Below are 20,199 nucleotides of genomic sequence, written 5' to 3'. Positions count from 1 at the left end.
GAGGGGAGACCAGATTACAGCCTACAAATACTTGAGAAGGGATGGTGGGGAGGTGGAGGAAGGGCTCTTTACATTAGTGATGGGTGATAGAACAAGAGGAAATGGGTATAAGCTTAGTCAGGGGAGATTCTGGTTGGATGTTAGAAAGTATTTCTTCTCTGAAAGGGTTGTCAGCCGCTGGAATAGGCTGCCCAGGGAGGTGGTTGAGTCCCCATCCCGGGATGTGTTTAAGAATAGGGTGGATGAACTACTTAAGGATATGGTTTAATGGGAGATTAGGGACGGTTGGGCTGGGTGATCTCTAAGGTCTTTTCCAACCTAGAAATCTATGAAATCTATGAAACCTCAAATAAGAAAGGAAAGCTGTTTTCTAAACTTAAAAAAAAACCAAACCAAACCCCAACTTATATTCTAGACTTAAAAGCATTTTTTATCTCTTCAGTGAGGTTTGTTTTGGTGTTTAGTTTTTTTCAAATAAAGCAGGTCAAAAAGATGACTTCACGTGTTATCTGCTAAAGTGTTATGGTGAATAGTAGGTTACCAACTGCAGTAGGCTGGAGCAATACAGTGTAACTAGAGATTACTGTGAAGCTAATTATATGGGACGACACTTCAAAGAAACTAAAATACTGCCAGAATGTCAGTTTTAAAAAGAAGTAAAGATAAATAAGTCGCATGTTTTCAGGCTAATTATTAAAGGAATATCTGAAAGGTGGCTATTAATAGCAGTTAAATAGCTATTAAATTGCAAGTTAATAGCAGCTTAAAAACCCAACTTGAAGTATGGTCCTGTATATTAAAGAACAGAAACTTCCAAAAATTGAGAATCTTGATATAAAACTGGAAGATACTAAATATCATTATATGTGGTTAATAGATGTTTTGAGAGATGCCATGGTGCAAGCTTGTAAACCAGAAAGATAAATATGCATTGTTGTGTGTTTAGTTTCAAACAGGGATTGTCTGTATTAAAATGTAGTTGTGTTCTCAAAACCAAATATCCAAGGTTTATGGTTGGAGTGATCTCCAGCTCCCAAAAATGGAGACCTGGACAGTGTCAGAAGAGACCATTTAATCTTGATGCAGTAACAGATAATGAGGTTTCTCTGGACTCCCTGGCAGATGTTTAGTCTTAAAATTCTCCATGGAATGCAATTCAGCAGCTCTCTGGGTGTTTAATTTGCCTATCGAAGTTTTTGACAGTATGTTCTGCATCTTCCATATTTCCAGAATAACCTGATATCTTTTATTTTTCCCAAAGTAGGCACCTTGAACTACCATTTGGTACAGTCTTTGTAAAAATATCTTGCATGTTTTCATTTTAGATCTAAACAATCTTTGTTCTTTTTAGCCTGACTAAAAAGTGGACTGCTTCATTCTTGCTGATTGTTATTAAAAATGTTAGTTTCTGTGCTTTACATATACCATCTAAATTGGAAATAGTATTCCAGCTATGAACTGTTAGGTATTCACAAAGATCTCTCCGGCTATTTTCCTTTGATCTCATTAACTTTGGACATGTCTCCAGTTTGGGACCAGCTTGCCAGTATTGAAGCTGTGTTAACCACTGCAGCCTGTTTCAGTGTCATCTACAGACCCTGTGAAAGTGTATTGTACTCTTCTATTGTTTGTAGTGAGGATTGTTGGAACTGTGGAACAGAACTAAACTTGGGATGTGTTTCAATAGGAAACATAGAGCTTTTTTTCTGACTACTGTAAAGCTTTATGAAAAGTAAGAGCTTTCACTTGCTTCGTCTCTTGTATATGTGGGATTGTGTTGATGTGTTAGTTTTTCTGTCAATTGCCTGTTATCTTTTTACCTGGTTCTTATCTTCTAAAACTATTTTAATTTTCAGGTTTAATTTTTATTTTCATAACTACTTTCAAAACTGTAGTAATTCTTCTTTTCCTAAAGAAAGATAGGTTTTATTGTTACTTTGTTTTTATTCAAACATGCTGACTTGGGCTAGTTTAATCTGTGTGGTTTTGTTTGTGCTCTGGTTTTTCTAACCAGAAAAAGTAGTACTTGCACATGATTTATATAACTACTTATACTGGTAAACAACAGTTACTGAAATTCTTAAATTTTATTATGTTACTGTGAATGATTTTTTGTTGTTGTTCTGTGCTGTCTTGAGGGAAGAACTGAAATAATTTTAGAAGTTATTAAATAACAAACTTAAATGATACTGCGTTTATTATTGCATATTAAGGAGTTTGTTATTACATACATATTTTGCCTAATATGTGTGTGTTAAATGTTAGTGAATGGAACATAGTGTTGATGTCCGATGTGTTCTTCAGAGCTGTAAAACTTACAGATGTTGTCTTGAACCTGTTGTTATCCATCAATGTATGGAAGAAAAACGTTTTTTCTGCTTTTTCAGTTCATAATCGATTTCTCAGTTTCACATGGCCTAACTGTTTGATTTCAGTATTTTGAATAAATTGTCTTGAAGCAGTAGAACAGACTGCTGTCAGAGAGTAATTTAACACTGTAGTATACTTTGTTTTGAGGAGGAAGTGAAGGACCTGACTGGGTTAGTAAATTATGTTCCTTTAAAAATTAGGCATTAAAGCATGTTATTAATACTACTGTTTTAGTCAATTAAGGTTAATTTAAGTTCTTAGATAACCTAAGACTTAACATAGCTTTCTAATTAAAATCTTAGTGGTTTTTTTTAACAATTAGGTATTTCTTTTAAGTTTGCATATTCTTAAAGATGGTTATTTTAAAAAAATTTTCTTGGTTTTGATAACAGGTAGATTGTTCCAGTTTTTATTGGTGGATGTTTATGGTATATGAATTAAGTCAAAATACTGACTGCGTTTTATTCTATGTCCTAGGTGATTTGCAAGTCAGATGCTCCAACAGGGGATGTTCTGCTTGATGAAGCTCTGAAACACATAAAAGAGACCCAGCCTCCTGAAACAGTACAAAATTGGATTGAGCTGCTTAGTGGTAAGCCTTGGACATAATGTATTTGCTTTTTTTTCCTGAGTAAAGCTAATTATCTGGCATCACTAGAGATTCTATTGTAAGGTTTTTGGGGAGCGTTGTTAACCCGGCCAGCAACCAGACACAATGCAGCCACTCGCTCACCCTCCCCCACCCCCAGGGGATGGGGGAGAGAATCAGAGGAGTAAAGGGAGGGAGGTTGTGGGTTGACATAAGAACAATTTAATAACAATAAAAAAGTAGTAACAACAAGCATAATAATAATAATATACAAACGAGTGATGCACAGTGCAGTTGCTTATTACCTGCTGACCAACACTCATCTCATCCCCGGCAGGCGATCCCAGAGGAGAGAAATCTCAAAATCGTAATCCCGGAAAAGAGAGTGAGCTTCCTGGCCAGCCCTTGTCTATATACTGAGCATGATGTTGTGTGATATGGAATATTCCATTGGCCAGTTTGGGCCTAAGCCCACATTCTAAGCCAGGGATTGTGGGTCCAGTGCTCTGGTTATGCTCCCTCCCAGCTTGTTGTGCACCTGCACACTGGCAAAGCATGGGAAGTTGAAAAGTCCTTGATTTCTTTGCAACAACTAAAAATATCAGTATATTATCAACATTCTTATCTTACCAAATCCCATGCTAAATCCGAAGGCCAGTGGTATTCTAGCTATTAAGAAGAAAACTAACTCTATCCCAGCCAAAGCCAGGACAGGGAGAAAGTATGCAAAAAAGTTACGTAGTCAGTACTGTAGGGTAGTCTCTTGTTGATGGCAACCTTTAATCGAGTATAAGTAACTGTTGCTTTTTGACTTGACTTAGCACAGAAAGGATCTAGATGGAAGTGTCAGAGGACATCTTAACTCTGTGGAAGAGGTGCGTTCCACTAACTCTGAAGTAAATCAGGACTGCACCCTGGAGATACAGCTGCCTTTCTCTGTAATTGGAAATGAGGGTTAGTTAAAGTTTGGAGAATAGGTGTATGGGTTTAGTGTTCATATCTTTGTCAAAAGAAAGGCAATAAGGAGCTCACTGCTCAGATGTAAAAACTGAGAATGATTTGGCCATTAATCATAAAGAAACAAGCAGTCAGGAGTTCTATTTTTCCATTAACTGGGGAAGCGTAATAAGTGTTTTCAAATATTAGATACTCCTTGTTATTCAAAACAAGGTTTTCAAGGTGAGTACTTTGCACACAGCTCTTCCTGTAAAGCTAGTAAGTTGTTGCCAAATAAATGAAAGGTCAATTATATTTCATCTTTACAGTTGCAGTTAACATTTTTTCATACACCTTGCCAACAGTTGTATCCTCAGGATGCATAAATTAAACTGAAATTAACAAAGACCATCTTTCGACATGTAGTGCTTTCATTGTTTTGGGGGTTTTTTTTGTTTGTTTGTTTTTTCTGTAGCCAAAACTCATCACCGGGGTTTGTCTGTTTTTACAAAACACATCAAATGCAGCTTTTTTGCAGTGGATCGGGGCAGTACTTCAGTTGCGAAAACAGTGCAGGAAAAAAACTCACTGTTTTGTCAACAACAGGACTCTGGGAGTTACAGGGTAATAAGATTCCAAGTAGTCTGTCTAAATCTGTTCGTTACTTGTAACAACCAATAAGTAAGAGTTTCAAAAATGGGCTGGATCTCTCCAGTTTTCTCTGCCTTCTTATTTTCGTTACCTTCTTCCCTTCAGTCCTGTGCCACCTTAAGCATCCTTCCTTGCACATCAGCTCGTACTCCTGTCCCTGCCTCCCTCCCCTTTTGCTCCGTGACCGTTGGGCAGCGCAGGGTGAGAGGAGAGCAAAGCAGCCCTGGTGAGCAGGGGGCATGGCTGCTGCATACCCTTGCAGCTTAGTTCTTGTTCAGCTCTCCTGCACTTTTACAGCCCGCAAAAAAAAAAAATAATTCGTTTTTCTTGTCCCAAATACGTAATTTGTGCTGACGTCTCACCTTCTCTCCCAGTGCGGAGCACATCAAGTTAGTGCTGATTCGAAAAAGGTCAGCTAATGAATGAACAATGTTGTAGGTTTTTCCTGAGCTGAGCTAACGTTTTTCTGACCCTGCTGAGCTTTGGCTCTGGGAAGATAGTTATCGTCAGTGCTGTGGCTAGGACTTGAATCAATCATTTTTGCTTAGAACTAGTTACTAGTTCTTGGATGGCATTAGGGTTCTTTGCACTTCCCATAGCTTAAGGAACTGCCCTTTGAAGAAAAATATTTGGTGTTTTGGTTTGGACTTTTTTATTTATAAACGCTCTTAGAATTTTGGTTTAGGGCCTGATGCTGGAAAATAGCTCTTCTGTCCATAATTATCAGGTATGTGAAGGGTGCTGCTTGAAGTTGCGGAACATAGGAGTTCAAAGCCATCATGGAAATATCTGTATGGATGTGTAAGGCGAAGTTTTCCAGGCTGATGTTGTTTATAAGATAGCCTCTAAGGGAAGCAAGTTTATGGAATACAGAAGCTTGGATCAAAACATCAGGTCTTCCTGTAGATGTAACAAACATCCGTCTGTGTTTGAAGCAAGTGTCTGTGTAATTGAGGGACTTGGTCACAAGGTGTCACCACAGTACTGATTTCTATTACTGTATGGCCACATCCACCTAAAAGATGTAGAAAAATCTTTGCCCTGTGAAACACTGTAAGGAAACCACTGGTTTTGTGTGAGTGTGATAGTTTCATTCATGCTGAACCTGGGGAATCGCATTCAATGAGAAGTGGGGCTTAGAGAGACTTGTGTGCTTCAGGCCTGGGTGCATTCCCTGCCTTTCACTATGCAGTGAGTGTTGCCTCATTTGTTTACTTAACTTGGCCATTACTTGGACACGGTGTATGTCACCTTCCATCACAATGGGAGAAACTTAGTCGTCCGTGGTTTATATTATTATTGTATGTTAACCAATGAATTTTTAAAAAGCTCTCTGATACAGAAACACATTGATACAGGAATTCTTTGTCATTTGTAGAAAACCCTTATCTATGTAATGAGTACTTAATGTTGTTTCTTCTCTCGCCTCCGAAAATGCATAGACTCCTTTATGGCAGGAGGGGATTTTAATACTTACGATAAATACTTAGGTAGGCTGGACGTAAGATTTTTAGCGTGTTAAGTAAACTCTTAAGCAAAGGTGGATTTCTCAGTGCTTAACTGTTCTATCAGTAGCTGTTGATGCTGATTTTGTGCTTTTAAAATTCTCTTCTCTTTGTACACACAGTCACACACTCTGAAGGGCCCAACTCTCCTGCCTTAACAAAAAGTATTAGAAATAATTTTTATAGAAACATTAAAGCCCCTGACCAACATGTGCTCACCTGTACACACCAGCCCCACCCCCCAGGCATGGTCACTCTTTCACCTGGTGGGGGCAGGAAGGGAAAGAAGAATGAAAACCTGAAGAAGTAGAAAAATGAACAGAGTAGGTTGTCCATTAGCTTGTCTCTGGCAGAAAGGAAGGCAATGACACTACTTCCAGTCTCTGAAATGGTAGAAGGCTGGAAGAAGACAAACAGACAGGATTGGAGGAGATGCTTGTGGTTTTTTTCATTATTAAAAGTAAATTCTTTCTTCATGACTGGTTTGGGTTTTGTTTTCTTCAGTACAAGACAGCTTATTTGTCATATCCTTAATCAAGACCTTGCTTAGCTAGCATTTCATCCGAACTTTAAACGTGCGCTGAAGCTCCCCCAAGGAGGCTGTCATGGTCTGTGTCTCTATGCTTATATTTGGGTAGGTCAAAGATCAGAGAAGTGCTGATGTTAGCACAGTATTTTAGTGTGATGGTCAGCCCTACGAATTTGACAGCTCATTCTACGCCACAGTGGGGAAATCACTGTCATAGTACAGCTTAAACTTTGCCTGACTGTTGGGTTTTTTCTTGCTTTTTTAGGTGAAACATGGAACCCGTTGAAGTTGCACTACCAACTACGAAATGTCCGTGAACGATTAGCTAAAAATCTAGTGGAAAAAGGTGTACTGACAACAGAGAAACAGAACTTCCTTCTTTTTGACATGACTACGCACCCTCTCACCAACAACAATATCAAACAGCGCCTCATCAAGAAGGTTCAAGAAGCAGTTCTTGACAAATGGGTGAATGACCCTCACCGCATGGACAAGCGCTTGCTGGCACTTGTTTATTTAGCCCATGCTTCAGATGTTCTGGAGAACGCTTTTGCCCCTCTTCTGGATGAGCAGTATGATTTAGCCACAAAGAGAGTGCGGCAGCTTCTGGATTTAGACCCTGAGGTTGAATGTATGAAAGCCAACACAAATGAGGTTCTGTGGGCTGTTGTAGCAGCTTTCACAAAATAACTGCATTCAGACTGAAGTGTTCTCTCTTCTTTCATGTAAACCAGTTGTTTCCTCTTCTATTGACTATTCATGTTTTCTGTAATTTGTACCTTCTCACATGATGAATCGGCTCTTGTTTAATGGGAATTATAAGTGGTGTATTCCCTCCTTCTTTGTGTATCTGTACACAGGATTCTGCTGGTACAAGAGACCTTCCTGTTTAAAAAACAACAGAAAAAGGCTTTACTGCCATATTGGCATTCCATTTCCTCTTCAGTTAGTTATCCGAAATACTTCGTTTAATCTGTTTTTCATGATATTGTTATTGAAGTGGTTTAACATGGAAAGCACCTCAAGGAGGAAATGTGCATGCAGTTGGATGACTAGTCTCAGTTGACACAGATGTGTGCATGCATCAATACTTCTGCAGAACAGATCGTAACAGATTGAAAAGGGCCTTTTTAAGTCACCAAAGCTCCATATTGAAGTGTCTGTCAGGACATTTTATATCCAGATGTTGTTTCAATTATATCTAACAAAATTACTTTAAGAGCAGAAATGCCAGTAAGCAACTTTCTCAATAGTTCCTGTAAAATGCTCCATAAATTTTACTTTTCATGCAAGTCTCTTGTGTACTTATATTTTCATTAGAATGATAGCTGAGTCATGGCGCTAGTATAGAAAGGTCCAGCTGTTTCATAAACCAGTTTTGGGATGGGATACATTCCATTATATTGTATATATATATTTCAAATTGTATATTAACAACTGCCCCATCTTAGTATTTTGCAAGATCTACTTAGCTGTACACCTGATGCCCCTTATTTGCTGTCAGCCATTGCCATTCGATGGAAAGAAAGGCCTCCTGTAAAGAGCATGTGTGTCAGAGCTGTTTGTTTCCAGTGTCTGCAGAGTTTGCCGTCCAGGTATTCTCAGTCAACGCATTGCCTTGGATAATTAGTGTACGGAAAGAGACCACTTTCTGTCGTTGTTTAGGCTTTTTCTTTTTCCCCCTCCTGTATGGAAGAGACTTGTGACCAGTGCAATTCTTGAGTGCAGTTTTCAATTTTGTACACGAAGTAATGTTTGTCTTTTAAAGCTCACAATCTATTTTACCCTTTAAAAATGAAAGTCAGTCCTAGCAGGTGTTGCATGTAAATGATTAGCAAGTAATGACTGCAGTTCTGACGATTAAGATTTCTGTAATCGGATGCTCTGCTATATTTTAATTTTTTATATACAATTATGCTGAGTAACACACTATTGTAAAAACAAAAACACCAAAAACCAACATAAAACTTGGCTTTTTAAAACTTATTGCCTCTTTGCCACTGCTTGTTAATCCTCCATCGACTTCACAGTGTAAATATTATGCACTGAAAAAACTAAGCATTGATTTATATTTTTTTTCTCATAACAATGCAGATTTGTAGTGGGGCTTACAGGTGTTTAGAAATTTTTTTGGTTAATATTCAGAGCAAGAATACTAGATGGTGTATAACTGTAGAGATGACATTTAAGGGATCCCTTAATCTGTATACTAGCTTTTTACCTACAGTAAATAAACTATGATCTTGAAAGTGCCTGAAACAGAGCAAGCATGTCATTTGTATTTTTTGTTGCTCATTAGAAAGGCTTTATTGCTTAACTGAAAGCTTTAGTTAATATCCTTCTTATTAGAAAGGGAGAGTTTATATTTAGTAGATCAAAGTGACCTAATCAGCACTGTTGCTCAGACCTGCGGAATTTGTGGCTGAGACAGACCGAGTTAGCTTGTGAGCGTCCAGCTGTTCCTGCCATGGGTAGACCTCTTCTGTCTTGAGCACAACTCTAAAGCCTCATCTGTGACTGGACTTCCAATTTTGCACTTCATTTTCAATCATTTAGATGCTTAAGTAGTTGACTTTAGAATACAACTTAAATTCGTCACACCTATATAACCTTTTTTTAATAAAGGTTTTTAAAATATGGTCCTTAACATTTAATGGCACACTGTTATTTCAGTTCTTAAATGCTGTTTCTTTAGAAAAATTAAAACTATATTGTAACATATTTCAAACTCTGGTTTGCAAATAAAAAGACAAACAGTGTTCTCTCAGTTGTAAGATGCTTTGTTTAAAACTTTGAGGAGCTTGGGGATGAACCGTGGACACTTTATTTTAAACATTTCTAAATATGAGTGCTTTAAGTGGCAGAAAAATGAAAGTTGCTATGTCGCTCCTGTATTTGAGAGATATAGAATACTTTCTGTACTTGACAGTATATGCTAACAGCATTCATTGTCTCTTGCTCCTGTGATGTGTTTTCTCAGTTTTTGTTGCTCTTTGAGAGGAAAGTAATAAGGTGGAAACATCAGAAAAATAGTGGAGTATTCAGGAGCAAGTTAAGTGCACAAAACTTTTGAAATGGCTTTGCAAATCTAAGCTACTTGAAACGTGCTTCAGACTGAAAGTCTCTCTCTCAGTCCCTTTTCTGTCCTCTCATCTGCATTCTGTGAGTATTTTCCATGTTCCTGCTTGTTTTGTGTTGGGTTATGGAGGATACTGGGACTTTGTCACCCTTACAGCCAACATGGTTTAAAAGAAGTCACCCTTTAATCCTTTCCAGAAAGAGGCTGGGTTTTTTCTTCCTGCCCCCCTCCCCCCAGCAATAACTGCCTACAGTATTTGCTCTATTTTGCTTAAAGATAGAACCTCGGCCTGATGGGAAGAGTTTCTGAGTCTGTCCAAGAACTTTGATGTAAATAATGAAGGTTTTGTGAAGAGCCACAGTGAGTTTTGCTTGACCACCTGGTATAAGCCCGGAGGGGCAGAGGAAATAGATGGGCTTCTGGAGTCTTGACTCCTATGTTGTGCTTTAAAAATCCCAAAACCTCATGACTGCTACGAGACCTTATGTCTAACAAGGACTGATTTAGCAAACGTCCTTTCCTTCATTGCTGTTTCAGGTTCTAATAAAATGGTTAAACATGGCAGACTACCTTATTCTGCTGAGATTCAGGTACCCGTCTTCCTGTTACCTGCTACTGCAGCTCACAGAGACCTGGAGACCTGGCTTTAAGACACTTTTGGCTGCTCCAAGTCCTCAGCTCTCGATGGCTGCTTAAAGTGAAGACTGCTATCCATAACCTGAACTTGAACATATGCCTCAAGAAAGAATGTAGGTTATTCAGGGACGCATTCTTTTAAAACAAACTTTCAAGTTAATGTCAAAAACAGGATTTGAAAGTTGAATCCCGAAGCAGTATAGTTCTACAGTCTTTTAAGACTTAGGTCCTCCTGTGTTTCTGGAGATGATGTTCCAGTGCTCCTGTATGGGATGCTAGTGAAACCTGTGTGCTATACATGGTGCTTTCGAGGCGAAAGTTACGTAAATTGGCTATAAAAAGGCTGGTGACTGAGTGCTCATGTGTTCATGCCCATTTCTTCTACAAAGTGAAGATATGTATTAACTAATGTGTTCTCTGTGAACTGGACTGAATCTGTACCGAAACAAAATAAAGCACCCTTTCAAGGGAAGAGCTGCTAATGGTTACTGTGTATCACATGTGTGCAATACCTAAAGGAATCTCTGATTTTTTTTTATTTGCTAAGCAATTTTCAGTTTTTTTTCTGAGGCTCTGGTCTTCCCCAGTTTGGGAAACAGAACTTTAAGATTTCCGTCAAAGCCTCAGTTCTTCCTCAATTGGGCTTCAGGCGCTTAAGGTAGTCAAAAGCTTGTCATGTCCTAGTTTCCCATGTTTTCCATCTGTCTTTCTCTATGGAAGGGATTTTCCGGCTTCAGAAAAGTACAAATTTCTTGAAAAAGTAACAATTTATTCTGTGGAAAGGCTTAGTGTGTGCAATGGTTTAATTACTCAGGAAATGAGATACTCTGAAGTGCTCTGTAAGTGTCAAATATGAAGTGTGATTTCAGGTGTGTGTAGGTGGTGGCCTGGGTAGGAGGGGAGGATCTTTAGATGGGGAGAAGAAGCATGGTCAGAGCTGCTGCCCATGTTAATCTCTGAATAAGGTCCCATTGGGTCTTATTTTCTCCTGCCTACAAAGCAGCAGCACAAAGCCTGCGGAAAGCTGACAGTAAGAAATGCCTTCTGACTTGTGAGGAGGAAGAGCTTTTGTAGAAACAGTAAGAAGAAAAGCTGGTTCCTAAGACAGCAGAAAAGAATAGGGAAAGAAATGCTGATGAGTTAGTAGCCTGTGGCTTTCCTCCCATCCCCCTTTCTATACTTCCAAACAATTTGCTGGTTTGGCTTTTTTCTCTTTCGAATTTGGCCCCTGGTCTTCTCTATTTCTTCTCTTTTCCCTGTTGCTTGGTGACTTCCTCTCTGATGCTTGTGAATGAACTGTACTGATTTCCAACCTCTGGTGTTTCCACTCTTGCCTTTCTACTACTAACCTTTTTTCCTTTCAGTTCTACTGTCACCTCGAGCTTGAGTCTCCATTACCTTGTTCTCAGAGCCGCTTTCCCCTCTGCTTTCATTCCCTGCCGATGCCTCAGGGAACCTCCCGTTCTTTGACAAACACGTTGGTCAATGCTGGCTGCCTTAGTGGCTGAGCTGAAGCAGCTGGCTGCCTGCTACAGCTCATACCGTGGTTTGTTAAGGTGAACAAAAGCTGATGCTAATTTACCTTGAAACTGTTCTTTGCCTGCTTCAAAAGCAAGCTGGTGTCCGTGCAGCAGGGAGGACTTGCAGCTGAGGATCATGATTTTGCCAGTTCACTAATGTAGGTAGATCCTGTTCCTCAGCCAGTGCCCTAAGGACCTGCTATCTCTTACTCAAGCGTTTCCTACAATGAGAGCAGGATACACAAGAGGAATTTTCCCTTTTGGGCCCTCTACTTGTTAAAAATGTGTTGAGTTTGTGTTGCTCAAAAAAGCCTCTTCTCCATTGGGCCGTCTATTTTTATGGAAGTTGTAGATGCTCAGGTTATTTGGAAGGTTTCTTTACATCTATTTCATTTGATTAAAAGGGACAGTGAGAGAAGAAGGAGGCACAGATATACTTGCAATGTGATCACATAAGCTATTTCCTGGCAAAATAGGCTAAAATATTTTAGGTTTTCATTTTTGCTTTCTTGACTCCCAATGCATCATTCAGTTCCTTTCCATCTGGTGCATCTGATACTTGCTAGGAAAGGAGTTGCTGTCATTTGTTGCCATCACTAGTTGCCGTCACTAGTCCTTCAGGATTTATCATGTGTTGCCCCTTCCTTTTGTATACTTATCCAAGTCTCGGGGTTTTTCTCCCTTTGCCCTGGCACTGATCTTGAAGGTAGGGGTTAGGAGAAGACTTTGGTGGTTGTAAAACAAGATGGCAGGCAGTTCATAAGCTTGCTTTGCCGCTGCCAGGGCGTCTTTATAGGTCCTTCTTTGTTTCCTGTCTGTTCAAATGAAACCGAGTCATGTCTCAACGAGCCTTTAAGATCCTGCTCTGACGCCTTAAGCTCCTGAGGACCTCAGTCACTTCTGAAAAGAAGATTTAGCCAAGTCATGTATAAGTTTTGCAATGCTCAACAGAACATTGCCTTAGCACCATTAAAAAATCTTCGACCTTATATTCAGAGGACTTGCAGAAGGAATTTAGCAAAACAAGATCATTTATTCGAGCGCAAATCTCGCAGTGACCCACCTCAGCTGTGACAGTAAGCAGAACTGTTCATGAGAAATCAGGTGCCTGAACAAAAATTGGTCCAAGACACCTCCTCCTGGAAAGTTCTGAGATTCCTGAGGCTGTTAACCTTATGCAATGTTCTTAATGACGTTTTGAAAAAATCTCGTAAGGGTACATGCTTCATTGCTCTTTTCACCCCTGGAGAAATTTGAGTTGGGCGTGGGCCAGAGTCTAGGAAGGCACCTGGGATGCCTCTCAGGTGATGTGGGAGCAGCTCTCCACGCAGGCAGGCCATGAACTGTCTTAGCCATGACAGACCTGAGCATCTTCCTCTGAAGGTTGCTCTCCCAGTGGTCCCACCCCAGGTGTGCCAGGGAGACCTCTGAGGTGGAAGAGTTTCTCTGAGCATAGCAGAGGGGACTGGAGGGCTGTGTTCTGAGGGGTCTGGCTCGTGCCCACCAGTCAATACGCTGCAGATGTGTCTGGGGCTGTGTCTCCCCTTGTGCCTGTGTGGGAGAGGAGCAGGCAGCTGTTCACAAAGTTTTCAGTCGTCCAGGAAAACACCACGTCATATGTGTGAGTGGTTGTACTTGAAACAAGGGAGTGCGTGTGACCTTCCTTAAACTGGAATATGTACAAGTAAAACAGGCCTGAAATAAAATGCAATTATAGGCACATTTGGAATAACAACTGAGATCTGTTTGTCGGATACGTTGCAAACAGGAAACGGAGCTAAATTCACTGCGTTAATAAATGCCTTGCTGCAAATATGTTGTCTGATCTTAGGCACTAGCTGTTGAGAGCTTCCTCTGGAGATCCAGCTGAAGATTTACACGCAATTTAATAGCCAAAGACATACAAAATCTCTTCTGTAAGAGCAGCACTGACATGCAGGGATATTTGTACACAGCATTTATAGACATTTAAACAAACTTACGTTTTTCTTTAAGAGAAGACAAAGTCATCTTTTGATCTTACCCAACTGTCCTCTTTTTTTTTTTTTTTTTTTTTCATTTCTTTCTTCTGCAGAGAACGGACAGGACCTGCTGCCAAGATCACATATGGCTGACAGTCAGCACACGGGTTAAGGATTTGTGAGCCATGAACAGCAGAAACGTCTGGCACATTTTCATTTACTCTGCACAGTGATGGAGAGAAGCGACCATTACTGCTGCCTTAATTGAAGTGTATCTTCAGAAGGCAATTGCTTAGAAAATGACTAGAGGTACGAGCAGGTTGGTGACTATCCTGCTCGTAGCGTGTCTTGCAGGTTATGTTCATCAGTGGCACAGAAAGGAATTCAGAAAGCTGAGAGTTCACCCTGTGGGGTTACAGTAATGAACAGGGTTTGAGTCCGCTTGGTCCTCAGCCCTTTGGTGGTACAGTCAAATGAGTCCCAGCTCTCTTATACTGGTGCCTCTGAGCTGCTCAGGGCTTTGCAGATCTGCCTCTTGCTAGTTTCAGATGTGTAGCCAACTGTCAAAGCTGCCCTGGAAGCTCTTCTCCTCCCAGGCTCGTCTCCTCTCCAAAAGCTGGGACCCCCATGCCCGTAAGCTTCCCACCATCAGCACTGGAGATCTAAAGAGTTCACAAAGGAGCGGCACATATGCTGTTTGCAGATGAGGCAGCCCACAGTGAACGCTGCGTCCTTCAACGAGTCAGGGAGACAACCAAGTGCCATGAAATAGGGAAAATGCTGATGTACTCTTCTTTGCCTGCACCAGAGCTTGGTGTGTGCCCTGACAGCTTGGGATGGAGCAGGGTGACCAGCAGCAGTAACTGCTCAGAGAGGCTGGATGTACACAGATCCGTAGGGCTGGATGGGATTCACCCCAAGGGGCTGAGAGTGATAGCAAGCTTCAGCAAGGAAAAATCATGGAGACTTTGGGAAGTCCTTGATAACTGGGCTAGTGTGCATATCTTTGAGATGGAGAACATGGTTCAGTCAGCCTGTTTCAAGTCCTGGGCAAGTGTAGGAAGCACAACCTCTTGAGTCCGCTTCCAAAAATGTAATAGGGTGGGAAGGTACTAAGGAATGGTCAAAGATTTATGAAGTGCAAATTGAGCCTGACCAACGAAGCTACCTTCTGTGTTGAAATGCCTGGCTATGGGTATGGAGTGGGCAGTGGATATAAGACCGCTTGGCTTCAGGAAGGCTTTCCACACCTTCTCTACAGCAGTCTTGGAAAGAAGCTGTGGAAGTACGGGCTGGAAGACTGGACTGTTAGGTGAGAAGAAAATTGGCTGGACCGCTGGGCTCCAGTAGTAGACCGGGGCTAATATAGTTCAGTAGCATCATCAGCGGCCTACACGAAAAAAGAAGGTGCATCTTCATTGTGGATGATAGTAAGTTAAAGGAGAGTGGTTGACATGCCAAATGGAAGAGCTTCAATTCAGAGGGATGCAGAGAAACTTGAAACTGGGACAACAGACATCTGAGGAAGTTAAGCAAGGAGAAGTGCAGAGTCCTGTGCCCAGGGTGGGAAAAAAAACAATGTACTGGTGCAGGCTGGAAGCCAAGAAGAAGTGGTGCTGCTGGAAAGGACATGGACCATGTTGAATATGAGCCATCGGGACACTCTCATCACAATATGAAGAAGATACGCAGTAGCTGGAGGGAAGTTATTAGCCACTTCTTCTCCACATCAGGAATAACGTGCAGCTTTTGGTCCCCTGGTTCAAAAGGATGTTGAGAAAATAGAGTCCAGCAAAAGGCTATCAAGATGGTCATGAGTTTGGGGACATGGACTATAAGAAGATGTGGAGGGATCTGGGATTGTTTGATCTAGGGAAGAGAAGGCCTAAGGGTCCACAGGTACTTGGGGGGAGTTACAAAAACAACAGGGATCGACTGGTCTCAGTAGCAGCAGACAATATGCCAGTGGGCGATAGCATCAAACTGCACCTTTGGAGTTTCATATTGGACTTTAGGAAAGTTCCTTCGCTAGGAGGGTGGTGCAGCCCTGGGGCAGACTAACCAGAAGTGTTGTGGTATCTCCGTCTTTGGAGGTCCTACACACTTGTCTAGACAAAGCCACAGCTGACCGGATCCAGTGCTGGCAAAAACTCCGCTCCAAGTGGGAGGTTGAGCTGGATGACCTCCAAAGGTCCTTCTCAGCTAACATTTCTGTAATCCTGCAATCAGCTTCATCACTTCCAGTGAGACTGCTAGGTTGGACACTCCAACAAGCTTCCCACTCAACAGGCTGGTCAAACAGCAGAGGCAGAGACTGGGAAATAGAGGGTGGTCTGCTCTTGTTGTATTTGAGCAGAAGAAAAGCTTTGTCCTGAATATCCCAAAATTTTACGTGTGCTAGAAAAATTCAGTTATTTCCTGGGGATGGATTTAGATGCAGATTTTTAATGTCTAATTTGACTGATAGACTGGAGATATTGCCAGCCAAACTACCAGAATCAACGTTTCTTTTGCAAGACAGTGTCGGTATCAGGCAGCTAATGCACCAAAGTGGTCTCATCCAGGCAGCAAACCCCAGGCAACGCATCAGACCTGCCTGTAGCATGGCATGGGGAGCATGGGGAGAAGCTCTGCACCTCTGTCCACTGCTGTCAAAATAGCTTGGGCTGAGAGGTTTTCTGAGCTTCTGCAAAGTCATGAAAGTTCATGAGTGGTGTTTATAATGTTGTTTCGCTACTTCAAGCATTAAGGAAAAGATCCGTGTTGTGAATACTTCTGTTAAACAAGAAGAGGTGAGAAACTATTTTGCACAAGTATAAATTTATGGGCTATTTTCAGCAAATACCTATCTAAGATAGGATTACTTATCTGCACTGGTGAAATACTTGCTTTTGCAAATTAATGCCCATCCATAATTATGAACGAACATCAAGGAACTTAGCGGTGCAGCACAAACTTGTATTTCCTGCAAGGATTTCTCCTACTGTACCAGTCTGAATGGTAAGGGACTCTCTCGTTTACACCATAGTGTTCAGCATAGGTTCTTGGTATCTCTTATTATAGAATCATAGAACGGTTTGGGTTGGAAGAGACCTTAAAGATCATCAAGTTCCAGCACCCCTGCCATGGGCAGGGACACCCTCCACTACACCAGGTTGCTCAAAGCCTCATCCAGCCTGACCTTGAACACTTCCAGGGATAAGACATCCACAGCTTCTCTGAGCAACCTGTTCCAGTGCCTCATCACTCTCAGAGGAAAGACTTTCTTCCTTAGATTTAATCTAAATCTACCCTCTTTCAGTTTAAAGCCATTACCCCTTGTCCTATCACTACATGCCCTTGTCAAAAGTCCCTCTCCAGCTTTCCTGTAGACCCCCTTTAAGTACTGGAAGGCTGCTATAAGATCACCCTGGAGCCTTCTCTTCTCCAGGCTGAACAGCCCCAACTCTCTCAGCCTGTCTTCATAGGAGAGGTTCTCCAGCCCTCAGATCATCTTTATTGTTCAATTCAACCTCATTTAAGTCCAATAAACAAATGGCCACCTCCATCCAGCCTCTCTCTGGAGGAGTAAAAGGCTAATGTCACTTTAGGAATGAACAGCCAGAGCACCTACTGAAAACTGCCTTTTGTCATTCCACTGTAAGGAGAAACATCAGCTAGGATCATTTACAGAGAATCAACAACTAAAGAAGTCAAAGGGCAAACTCAGCTGCAATCCCAGTTTGCTAAAGAGTAGAATTAATGTCATAAATTGCGGTAATTGTTTTTTAATTTAATTAAGTGCATACATAGCTATGTAATTTAAAAAGCATGTAGGCGTTCTAGATTTCTTTAGAAATTACCTACCACTTTCAGTCTCACTCTCTGTCTACTTTGAGTCACAGAGAATGTGAAGCAACCTTTCTGAATAGCATTAAAATCTTTGGAGAAAGAAAAGGTAAGTTTTAAAGTGTGTGTCTCATGGTAACACAAAGAATGATTTACAGCTGCTACTAGAAACTGAAAGAGCTCCCTGCCAGCCCAGGGTCTCTGGGTACACGGTGGGATGTGCCAGAGACAGGACAGAGCAGAAGGGAAGGGATGGAGCTGTGAGCTGAACCCTCTGAAAGCACCGACCGACCTCAGTGCCCAGGGAAATCAATGTCTCTGCAAGTGCCTGTTGCCTTTGAAGTCGTTTTGTCGCTCTGTAACTGCCTCTGTTTATGTGGACGTGAGGTCTCTTACAACCGACGAGCTTTTATCGCAGGACAGACCATGTGTGTGTTTCAGCAAGCATCTAACGTGTTTCAGCAAACATCTAAGATTTAAGCGGCTGAGTTCTCTAATGCACGAGCTGGACTTCTTTTTACATAAAACACACCTCACTTTGGTGCCTCTTACTCCTGGGACTTAAAGGGACCATTCTCGGCCTCCTGCCCATGTTTTCTCTAAACGAGTGACTTTGCTTTCCTATTAGCTTTCCTTCATGACCTGTTATATTGCACAGTTCTTGGGAAAAAAAAAATCTACAATGCATAGTACACCATGCAAGTCAAATATTTCAAATTGTGGAGAGTCATTGGGATATTTTTACATATCTGAGTCTTCACTTGCCTTGCTCTGAAACAGCGAAGTTTTTTCTTGAAGCTGCAGGAGCTTGTGAAGTGGCTGTTCATGAAGGTGACTCTGAAGGTGAGGGGTGACTGCTGGTAAATCTAGTCCAGTCTCCTGACCAAAAGCTGTATCTGTTTCCCACTGTGCGTCACAGGTTTTGGCTAAATCAGATTTTCTGGTAAGACGTCCTGCCTTAATGTGAGGATAACAAGAGTCTGGGAGCCTCATGCTTCTGTTTCACGCTTTGCTGGCTTTATTTGGATGAGGTCAACCTAGTGCTGATACTGTGCGAGTGTCCTACATTTCTAAAGCTGGTATCCTGACCATAATTCCCAGCCGTTATCTTGTGATACTTTCCCTCTGAAGATGCATTTACATCATAATTAAGTCACCTCACAACATCTTCAAAGACAGACTCAACCACTTAAATTCCTTCAGGGCCTACCAGTCCAGAAGAGCACACACATTCTCCTGGCACAAATATACCGATAAAATGGAGTGCCTGGCACCAACAGAGCTCCCCACAAGGGCACTGTTTTTATGGGGTAGAAGTCGGTTTTCTTTTCCTTTTCTTTTAAACTCCTTCCAAAGGCATCTTGGAACATCTCCCGGTGCTCTCTCCTGCCCGGGGCAGGATTCGGAGGTGGGTGGGTGAGGATAATCTAAGCCTTTGCAGCAGCTTCACCCCAGCTGCCACATGTAAATCAGGAGATGCCCTGGGTCCATGACCCTCTTGGATTTGGGACATGAGCTTTCACATGGGCTAACAAATGCTCATGATAGTCCCCAGCACTTCTTATTCTAGGCAAGCACAGCACCCCAAGCCCTGCCGAGACCCCACTTGGCCCCCATAGCTCACAAGAATCATGAAATGAACTTTTATAACATTTTTGCCATCACTTATACAGAATAGCCATTTCTGATTTAAAACTCCAGCATAGAGTTGCCTCAGAGGGTTTTTTTAAGTTAAGAGCAACCTGAATGTAAAGGCATGAAAGTTCACTGGAGCCTGTTTCAGCCTGTAAGTGGGTCACAAGACGCCGAAGTGCTGAGTGAAATAACGCCCACACAAATCAAATAAAAGAGTAGCTAACCTGTATTTAAAAAGAATAATCTTTCTGGATGCCTTAGTCATAGATGTCATGGCCATGAAAAATTCAAGACACCAAGCACTTAGTGGGGAAACGGTTGCAGAGAAGGCCTCCAAACCTAGGCACAAAATTATCAGACTGACATTAGTAGTTAAATCACCTCCCCTCCATGCTCCTGGGACCTGAGATGCACGCAATTTCCATTGGAAATAATGAAGCTCATGTGTATGAACCTTGGGAGCAGTATCTAGTGAGGGCTTTAGGGAAGAAAATCTTATCAAAATATCTCATACAGAAGTTAGCCTTAAAAAAAAACCAAAACAACCCAAAAGCCCAAACAAACCCTCAAACAAACAAAAAATTTGAAGAACTGGGGAGCAAGTAAAGCTGCTTGAAACCCTGCTTGGTGACCAGCTGACATTGCTGAAAGATGAATGCTGCTGTGGAGAGCACTGCTGAGCTGAGTGGAGTTGTAATCTAAACAGCTTGAGAGCCTGCTCACAGGTTTTGTCTTTGCTCCTGGTAATTACAGCACAGCGCAAACAGCACCGCCGTCTGTCTGTAATTACCAGGGGCCTACAGGGTTCCTATAGGAAGTTTTACATATCCTGGTGATGGAGTCTGACTGTTAAGAGGCTACAGGCAGGCAAACAGCCAGGGGTGTGCAAGACTGAGCTGCCTGGAAGGATGGGAGCGTGTCTGCAGAAGTCAGGCGTGAAGGAGGAGGCTGGCTGGGAAG

The 20,199-nt window shown here is 41.6% G+C and overlaps 1 protein-coding gene across 1 annotated transcript in view; it reads left to right on the top strand.

Moving 5' to 3' along the window:
- GOLPH3 (golgi phosphoprotein 3) overlaps positions 1-8,841 on the top strand; it is a 35,367-nt gene extending 26,526 nt beyond the window's left edge. The window contains exons 3-4 of the mRNA XM_086629680.1: positions 2,848-2,962; positions 6,846-8,841. Of these exons, the coding sequence (XP_086485806.1) occupies positions 2,848-2,962; positions 6,846-7,270 (540 nt within the window). The 3' untranslated portion in view covers positions 7,271-8,841. The remainder of the gene's footprint in view (positions 1-2,847; positions 2,963-6,845) is intronic.
- The last annotated feature ends 11,358 nt before the right edge of the window (positions 8,842-20,199 follow it).

Source organism: Tauraco erythrolophus, chromosome Z (assembly GCF_009769465.1).
Source record: "Tauraco erythrolophus isolate bTauEry1 chromosome Z, bTauEry1.pri, whole genome shotgun sequence".
NCBI classification, from domain to species: domain Eukaryota; kingdom Metazoa; phylum Chordata; class Aves; order Musophagiformes; family Musophagidae; genus Tauraco; species Tauraco erythrolophus.
This window is presented reverse-complemented; position numbering and strand designations above follow the sequence as displayed.